The sequence below is a fragment of the Polyodon spathula genome, chromosome 11 (genome assembly GCF_017654505.1).
Source record: "Polyodon spathula isolate WHYD16114869_AA chromosome 11, ASM1765450v1, whole genome shotgun sequence".
Taxonomy (NCBI): Eukaryota; Metazoa; Chordata; class Actinopteri; order Acipenseriformes; family Polyodontidae; genus Polyodon; species Polyodon spathula.
The window spans coordinates 36270680-36280636 of NC_054544.1; the positions used below are offsets into that span (position 1 = coordinate 36270680).

A 9957-nucleotide genomic window follows, 5' to 3' on the forward strand; every position below is an offset into this window, starting at 1 on the left:
TATTCATGTTAATGTTATTTAATGTTCATTTTTTCACACATTTTGAGTTTAAAAAAAAGATACAAATACATTATACCACACAGAACAGGACATTATAATATTTGAATCTGAACTGTGAATAATAATAATAATAATAATAATAATAATAATAATAATAATAATAATGCTTTTTGTCCATTGTGTGTTTTCCATGTAAAAATTGACATTCCCCTGTTTCTCTTCACAGATGTCAGCTATTGAAAACATGGCAGAGAAACTGGAGAGTTACAGTTCACTAAAACCAGAGCCCAACGATCTTATACGGTCCATCCCTTCCATGTTTGACTTCAGGGCTCCTCCAAATGCTCTTCCTGAGAACTTATTGCGAAAGGGCAAGGAGCGCTATACCTGCAGGTAATTATAGAGTTAATTGAAGCAGTGTTGATTGGGGCCTACACTTAGTGTTTCAAGAACCACACTGTTTACTTTTGAAATTGCCTCTGATTCGAAGATAAATAGACTCTGTTAGGGCACTGCTTTCTCTTTGATCTGCTTCAATGAGGTCTTTGTGTTGAAATGCAGCAGCCATTAGGGTTTTTTTTAAATTTTCTTAAACAACAGTGAGTTAAATAAATAAATAAATAAATGTTTCTGTTGAGGAAAGAAAGAAAGAAACAAACAAAGAAAGAAAGAACTGTGTACAGCATTTAGCAACAGTTTGCTTAGCATGTACTGATAGGAAAGTGTACTTTTTCAAACTGTTGTTGGTTTCTTTAACAACAGTCCTGTTTCTTGAATCCCAAAAATATTTTTAAGTTTGGCAAATATGACCCTGTGTGACTCACATAATATACCATAATTATGTTTATAAAAGCAATTAATCAAGGAACTAATACAACTAAATATATATATGATTAATTGCACAGAGCCTGATTAGCACTAGTACGTAGTGTTACTTTAGGTGAGGTACCATGCAAGTAACTTTCCCTTGCAATAAATAAACTGGATTATTGTATTTAGATTCAATTAGATACTATTGTCAGATCTCCCCTGCTACCTGATTTCTGGCTTATTGGAAATACTGTAGATATGACAAGAAAAGGTTTCTCCCCAACAGGTACTGTGGTAAGATCTTTCCACGTTCTGCAAACCTAACCCGTCACCTGCGGACACACACCGGAGAACAGCCTTATAGGTATTCATCACATCTTAAAACCATTGGGAATCCTGAGCCCGAGTTCTGTATCAAACATATTCTGTACTTCTGTATGTATGTTGACAAACTAAACTATGCACCCTCATTAAACTAAAATAATGTTTAAGTTTGTTGTCAGCCAAAGCATATGCATTCCAGACCTTTTAGATTACAAAACTATTTAATTTACATTGTTAAAACGCTTACATTTCTGTACTCCATACCATATATCTTAACTCCATAATTAGATCATTATTAATTTTGATGAAGAATAATGAAGGCATCTCAGTTAATAGGGACAACATATTTCAAGGATTTAGTAACAACGGGGGTTACAAAAGTACTTTCAACTGATTTGTATGTTTTTCTACCACATAAAAGCCTGAAACAATTATCATTCTGTTAAATAATGTGGGTGATGAAAAATGGTCATAGTTCGCTGTGTGACACAGTTGTTTTGAAGTCTTGAAGAGGAAGTTAGGTGAAAAATTGGGGTTGTGAGGACTGTCGGCAGATTTCCAACAAGAGCAGTTGGAATAATTGTTATGTCTGAGTCTGAGAAATACAGTATAGGCCCAAGGGACTACAAATGACTACAGGGTACGAAAATTGATGCCTCTGGTATCAATCTGATAGACTAAACTGCACACGCTGGCAGTGTATTAAAGATCTGTACTATTTATTGCAATTCTTCAGAAGATAACAGAATGTCCTCTGGGACAGGCAATCGAGCAAGCTAATTCTAGCAGAAGAAAATATACAATCATTGTGTATAATTTTGCATGGAGAAACTTGGCTCTCCTTCAGATTGCGGAGGGTTAGAACACATTTGTTGCATACTTATTTTGTAAGAAAGTAATGTAATTTTATTGCACTGGCAGCACATGAAACAGTTGGTTTTATACCTTGAAACGCTCATTAATCACATCAATGTGAACATTAGGAACAGCCACTTTAGGGTAAACGAAGACCAGATCATTATGAAATTACATTGTACAAAAATAATATTCAAATGGTTCATTTGTGAATATCCATTTTCCTAAAATGTTTATACTGTACTTTGACAATACTGGTAATAAGTATTTAGTGTTTCATTTGCCCTAAAAAGTAACATGGATGTCAAGTCTAATTGTTTACTTAACAACTAAATACAAATGATGGTGTCAAATCTTTGCAACACTATTTCAATACAAATAAATAAAATGTGCATTATTTCCACGCCTGAAAATTCATGATAAAACAAAATCCTGTTGCCAAAGCAATGAATAACTTACCTCCTCTGTTCCTTCCTAGATGCAAGTACTGTGATCGTTCTTTCAGCATCTCCTCCAATTTGCAGCGGCACATTCGTAACATTCATAACAAGGAGAAGCCGTTCAAGTGCCACCTGTGTGACCGGTGCTTCGGCCAGCAGACCAACCTGGACAGGCATTTGAAGAAACATGAGAATGGAAATGTGTCAGGTAAGTGACTTTTAATATATCCTCTGATTACAGTTACCTGTCCTGCTATTTTATAATTCATTAATATTTAATAGCATTTTATAATACTAAAGTGACTAAAAGTGGGGAAGTGCAAAGCGGTAGTGCATCTTTTCCTCAGTCTTGTTTTAATTGGGTTGTATTGTCAAGATGCATAGAAAACGTACCTTTGTTTTATTTTTTTTTATTGCACTACCCGAGCAATAATTATATACATTTAAATGTAAAAATGAAAGTTTTAGTTCAAGGGACTGTTCAGTGTTCTTTATGCTTTAAAATATAGCCCCCTTACACAAAGACATTCCTTCATATCAATATCCTATTTTGTACTCATAACATACTGAAACCCTATTAAATGTAGATTTTATTTTTTCAAGGTACTGCAATGTCATCACCTCAGTCAGAGCTGGACAGCAGCAGTGCAATACTGGATGACAAAGAGGAGTCTTATTTTAATGAAATACGGAATTTTATTGAGAACACTGGGCAGAGCAATCAATCTGAGCATTCCGAGGAAGGGTGAGAATCCTGTCTTCTACTTTATATAGTAAAACAAAATGATATTACTGTATGTGTATACATTTCTTTTAAATAACACTTACCGTGGTTACATTCAGCTAGTATGTACTGTACGCAAACTATATAATGATCTCCCTGGATCAGGATTAAGTTTTAAATGTTGTTGTTTTTTTAGCCGAGTTCATCTAAAATCTTGTCAGCGTAGAAATAAAGTATCCTACTCTGCAACTGTTGGCTTTGCAGTGTTAGTTAGGATACTAAAAAATCTACTCAATCACTAATGCTGATAAATCAAGGTGATATGCTGTGTAAATATATCTTGTCTTTGGTCAAATGACCACCCAAGCAAAGTAATAGTTTGCCAATGCTCTGCTGTGCAGCAGATATTGATTATAGATTACCCTTCTCAACCACTGTAGTCAAGTTGTCATTAAATTTGGTTGATGGTTACTGATATTCTTTGATAGGTATGGCCATCAGGGTTTGGATTCCGGTTTATTTGGGTGTAGTTGGATATGGACCAGAAAATGCTTTTCCAAAGCAAATGGCTAAGTCTGCAGGGAAAACGTGGACGTGATTTCTAATCAAACATCATAGAATATTGAACAACAGTTGCTAAGCATTTCATTTTTGTAGCTTGCATACTTTATTAATTACTTTATTAATTACCTTTTTGCCCAGGGACTTTTACAAATAGAACAGTTATAGGTTAAGACAGTTCAAAGAATTACAATGTTTCAAAATGTGCAGTTAATTTCTGAAGCTGTTGACTTGTGGCCATACAAGGAATACATATATATTTAATTCTGCATGATTTTCTTGAACTTGTATAGCAGTGATGAAGTTAGATAATGAGGCCAATATTTTCAGCAATTTTTTGATCAGAAAGATTTCCCGATAGAAATCTCATTCGTGAGTTTCTTTAAATTTTTTGTTTCTGTGTAATGGAAGCCATGATGATATAAGTATCAGGTATGCATTAAGAAAATTGATTAAATTGTAGTTACGTGCATATTTAAATTTCCTTTTCTTGATTGGTGTTTGCTTCTAACATCTGGCTTCAACATGTACTGCAACAGGAAGATTGTAAAGAGACAAGGTCAGGAGGGTGCCCAGTGTTTCCTTTCAAAGTTGTGCACTTCTGACTACTTTTAATAGTTTTTTTAATTTTTTTTATCCTCAGCAAATTACCACATTTGAAAGCATAATTAGCGAATCTGTTTTCTTAATCATTTGGCTTTGGAGATTTTCGTTCAGCTCCATGGATACACGATTCCTGACAATCTCGATACAGCACAACTACCAAGTTGGCAGCCTGACCCACGCTAAATCATTTCTCATGTCTTTCCAAGTTCTATTACAATCATGTTTTGATAAAAGATGGTAAAGATTTGCATTGTGTGACTTTATTTTCACTTTCTTCCTTTTCAGTAAAGCCTTCTCGAGTCATTGCAAGCTCAGCTTTTCTGTTGCAAACAGATTACTTCCTGGTGTTACTGGTTTTCTAATCTGAGAGATAATTGTGTTGATTTTCTTGTTTTTTCTGTGGTAGGGATGTTAAGAGGAAAAGGACTGCTGCAGTTAGACTATGTACCAAAAAGGACATTTTTTAAAGCTGACGATAGATGGCTTAGACCATAATTAGTGAATCAGTCCTAATGTGGTTACAGATGATTTAACAAATAGCAGTTTCCTGTAGAACTGAGACTACAGATAGATTAAGTCACTGTGAGTTTTGATAGCTGTGGTGTTTTCCTCAGGGACTGGGAAATGGACTGGTCGGCACTGCTTTCATAATTCTTAACCGAAATGGAGCTGACAGCTAAATATTTTGCCAGTGAGATGAATACAAGATAGTTGAAAAATAAACATTACAAACCAAAGCATAGAAGTTAAGTAGTGAAGCTATTTGCTGACCACCCTTCTTACCCGAAGGCTATAGTGCCTGGTGACAGACCGCTCTGGCTTTTTCAGGACATGGTAACAGAAATGTAGTTTTTCAGTATCAGAGTGAATGATATATATATTTTGTAAGACCGTGAGAATGTCATTGCTGTACTAAAATATAGCAAAATATTTGAATCTTTGACCAACATTTCAAATTTAATTTTATTATGGGTATTTCCAGCCCATAATATGTAACGTTTCTCATCAAAAATGAAACACACTGGTAAAAATAAAAAAGGGTACCAATAACATTATATTTTATAGAGCTCCCACAATAAAATCTTACTGTTGAAATGGATCAATACATTTACCACCCAACCAGGTTCTGGGTGATCCAGGGCCCTCACTTAGACTGTTTCAATGACACTGGGAGTCTGCAGTGTTTAGTCTTTGCTTATGTAGATATATTTTGTTTCCCCAATGCAGTTTGAATGGAAACCAGTTTGACGAGGATAAAGGCTTGATGCCCGGTCAGGTGTCACATGACCTGGAAGAAGAGGAGGCGGAGGATGACCTGGGGGTAGAGGAAGACGAGGAAGAAGAAAAGAGTGACATCACAGGAAAACTAGTTGATGAGCCAATCCTAAGCAACATGGATGATGACATCACCCACGATGAAATTGACTTTGAAGGTCCGAATGACCTGCAATTAAACTGTATTTCATCTCCTAAAAGGTAGAAGATTACTAGCAATTCCAACAATGTATATATTTATTTAATATGTTATTTGGTACAATAGTAGTAACACGATATATGTATGATAATAATTTTACAATGTATCAGTCCTTATCAATCCTTATTAAGGAAGAGAACAATCAACTATATTATGCATCTGTATCAATATATTCATTATAACATAGAAATATATGTAATTTTTTTAAATAACTTGATCAATCTCTCACATAGATTTTTCAATCTTACTTGTATTAATTGAGACCATAGTGACTACAATATGTGAAACAATGTGGGATAAATGCACATTATGCACAATATTTGTATGAGAGATATAAGGTCCAGTTCAGTGTTGTAAAAAGTGGTGGATCTACAGCCACCCTTAAACTCTTATTGATCCCTTTGGCGTTTCCCCCCCAGAAACGATTTATTAACCCCTTTATTGACTCGAAATGCAGCAGAGAAAAGAGGTCTATGTCAAAGTGCATTTAGGAGTTTACAGGCACGGTTAGCTGTTTAGAGCCATAAAAACAAACCCCTTTCTTCTAACACGGATTTCCAAATCTACATGTATTGATCAATGGGTTGATTGTTTTGCCTGTGCAGGTTTAAAGAGGAGGAGGAGGAGGATAAGAGTGGGTTCTCTGCACTGGACCACATCCGGCACTTCACAGACATGCGCAAAAAGGAGGAGAGCGAGTACAGGGAAGGAGAACTGGCAGCTTTCAGTGCCGCCCACTTGCCCGAAGCTATAAAGCAGCCGCTGTACAGAAAGTCAAAGTCACAGGTAATTCAAAGGAAAGGATTAAATCCTTGATGGAATAGAAAACGTGCACTACCACGCTGAAAACAACGTCCTCACAATAAAAAAAAGGTCCTGTGTGTTCTTATTTTTTTAATAACGGTAATACATAGCTTACTAAAATGTCAAATGCTGTTCATTTTCTGTGAATTGTCAGTGTGTGTATATATATATATATATATATATATATAGAATATATATATATATATATATATATATATATATATATATATATATATATATATATATAAACCGAATTAACTTGAAGTATTTATAGGTTACTATATATATATATAAACCAACAGGTGACCGAAAAATGAACAACATTTGGAAGCTTGGAAGCTGGTTGTAAACATTTGATTGCCTAAAAAGTTTCCATTAAAACAAAGTGTAACCAAAAAGAAATGAAGGCACTCTGTCATGTGCCTCTGCTTAATTTATGTTAAGATTCCACGCTTCTTAATAACATGTCTTATTTCCAGTCATTTTAATTATGAGCATACAAAGTCCCAAAAAAGCACTGGAGAGTCGGATCAAATTTCTTTTTTATACACACTTTAACCATTAGCATTTCAAAACTACCAATAACTATGGTGCATGTACAATTGGAAATGCTTTGTTAATATTGCCCAAAGTATTGTGGCGATTCTTTTTAAAACTGCAACTCTCTTGCTTTTGTTTTCTACAGGCATATGCCATGATGCTGTCTCTGGCGGACAAGGATTCTATCCATGCCACCTCCCACACTCCTGCAAACATATGGCACAGCATGGCCAGAGCTGCTGCAGAGTCCAGCGCCATCCAGTCACTGAGCCACGTATGACATTTCAGAAACTGACAAGTGGGACCAAGTCCAGCATTGTGCTATGGCTCTTTCACATGGGACTGTTTAAAGACTGCTGAGCAGAAGGCCTTATACATTTACAGGGTCTCCCGTCAACAACAAAAAATGTTGTGACCTTAAATTGGTAATTTTAAAATAAAAAAAAACTGTATTTATTCTGATAACTTTTTTGTTTTGCACAGCAAAGGCAGCTGCTTGTTTCAAAAGTGACATAACACCATTTCATTGAAAATGTACAAGAATCAAAATCAGTGAGTTAAGAGAGTCTTACCAGACAAAGGTTGGAAAACAGAAATGAATGAAGTATATTATGACATAAGCACTCAGACTCAGTCATTTTGTATAAAGTTCACTAAAAGGGTGAGGGAATTGTTGCTTTTATATTGTTTTTTTTTTTTTTTCATGTAAGAGTAATACATGTAAACCCATTGAGGAGTGCAGTTTAATGATACATATGCAAACAGCTCTTAAATGAAATTGCGCCAAAATGAATGACAGGACTCTGTAAAGGGTTTTTATTTTGTAAAGAATCTGCCACCAGTGCAGAAAGAAAACAGTGTCTGCCTATGTAATGTTACTGAACTTCCCAGGTCAGCAGGTGTAAAGAAGGTGAAGAATCAGACAAATTGATTTCCAGTGGGATGCCTTGAAAACTATAAAAGCTACAAGCAGTTTATGGGCATCATTTTTAAACACAAAAAAAAGATTCAAAGACAAATCCCTCTATGAATATAAAGGAATTGCATCGTTGTGTGTTCTTGCACAATTTAAGCACTGTCTACAATAGTTAGTAAATCATTCTGTTTTTGTAGAGACCATTGTAGTGTTCTGTATAAAACAAATATGTGTTTTTAGTGGAAAAACACAATTTGTCTTCTTTGCAAAATGTAAAGAATATAGTTATGATAAGGTATTTGCAAGCCAGGGCCTTCTTGTGTAGCCAGGATACCACTAAATCGTTTTACTGTTAGCCATTTTATCTCCGTCATTTGAAATTTGTTTGATTATTTTTTTTTTTTTTTAGACAATCATTGTACGTTGTGTACATTCAGAATTGTATTTATTTCTTGGCAAACTGCAGTTTGTTGACTGAATAGCACTGTTCAATCCACCAAAAGGTGATTTCTTAGGTGAGGCCTGAATCCTAAATTAATGGGGTTGGTAGATTATGTATGAGTGCCAAATAGTGTTCAACATTTCATCCTTTTTCCTTTTTAATGAACCGAATACTAAATAGATATTTTTTTTTTTTTTTTTGTTGTTTGTTTGTTTTTTGTTTTTTTTGTAATACATTTAATTGATTCAATTGTATAAAAAAAAAAAAAAAAAAAAAAAAAAAAACAGGTATACTTGTTTTCATTACAGCATGATTCTTCTGATAAGAACTGTACCTGATATTTTCTGCTGGTTGCCTGCAAGCTTGTGTGACGTTATGTTCATGTTAATCCTCATTGTAAAATGAAGTGTGCCAAACCTGTAATAAAATAACAGATTATATTCATTTATGTTGCCCTGTGTCAAGGGACCAGATTTTTGTTTGTTTGTTTGTTTGTTTGTTTGTTTAGTTTTTTTTTGTTTTTTTTTTGTTTATAATCTCATTTTAAAACAGTCGGCAAGTTGAGGTACTTTGTTTAAATGCTTTGTACAATGTAACTGTAATGCATTTCAACACAATGCTATGGGAGGAGCAACAAAGAAATAAAGGAATTCAAAAGTGAGATTATGTTGTGCAGTTGCTTTTGCTACAAAATCCTATCGTGGAAAGAATACTGTGGTAGCAGATGGAGGATACTTGTGTATTTGTGTAGAGTACCATACAGTTTAAACACATGGGGCTACATTCTCAAAGCTGTTTACTCCAATCCGTCCTTGACATTTTCTTTTCATGAAGGAGGAACACGCCCAACAAAGTCAGTGGTACATTTTTGCATTTATAAAGAAGATTGTTGCCTAACAACTAATACACACAAACTGGGCTAAGGTAAAGCCTTGCTTTAGAAATTGCACTGTTGAAGAAACAAAGGCAGAAGAACTTCAAACTTTAAACATGAAAATGTTCTGAAACTACAATACTTTTATATAGTGGATCCCATTTTCTGAAAGGCTCCTTAAGTGCATCTTTAGCAATTTGTACATCTTATCTCAACACAACACAATTTTACTATACCGTGACTACTAGCAAAATCCTGCTTTTGACTACTGTACACGCCACAAATGTATTAAGTACCCACAAATGTAATAATCTCTCCCAAAAAATGTTATACCCATCTACCAACTTTCAGATATTATTTATTACAAAAAACAATAACATTTGTCATAATTAACTTGAAGAGTATATATTTTAATCATTGGGCAGTCATTATAGGGGGTATGCGAATGGATTTTCTAAAATCTTTATATCCAAAACTGGTACTAATTCATGTTATTAATTATAAGTTAAACTGATTTAAATATGTAAATAAATATGTACTAAGTAATTCATTATCATGGATGCAACATTTGTGGGAGACAGTATATA

At 34.4% G+C, this 9957-nt stretch overlaps 1 protein-coding gene across 7 annotated transcripts in view; it reads left to right on the plus strand.

Moving 5' to 3' along the window:
- The window catches only part of LOC121322874 (histone-lysine N-methyltransferase MECOM-like), a 187101-nt gene extending 179036 nt beyond the window's left edge, over positions 1-8065 (plus strand). For all 7 annotated transcript variants that reach the window (XM_041263339.1, XM_041263342.1, XM_041263343.1 and 4 more), the window contains exons 10-16: positions 227-393; positions 1097-1174; positions 2468-2637; positions 3033-3174; positions 5548-5796; positions 6400-6580; positions 7284-8065. In XM_041263339.1, coding sequence (XP_041119273.1) covers positions 227-393; positions 1097-1174; positions 2468-2637; positions 3033-3174; positions 5548-5796; positions 6400-6580; positions 7284-7418 — 1122 coding nt within the window. In that variant the 3' untranslated portion in view covers positions 7419-8065. The remainder of the gene's footprint in view (positions 1-226; positions 394-1096; positions 1175-2467; positions 2638-3032; positions 3175-5547; positions 5797-6399; positions 6581-7283) is intronic.
- Positions 8066-9957: the final 1892 nt, after the last annotated feature.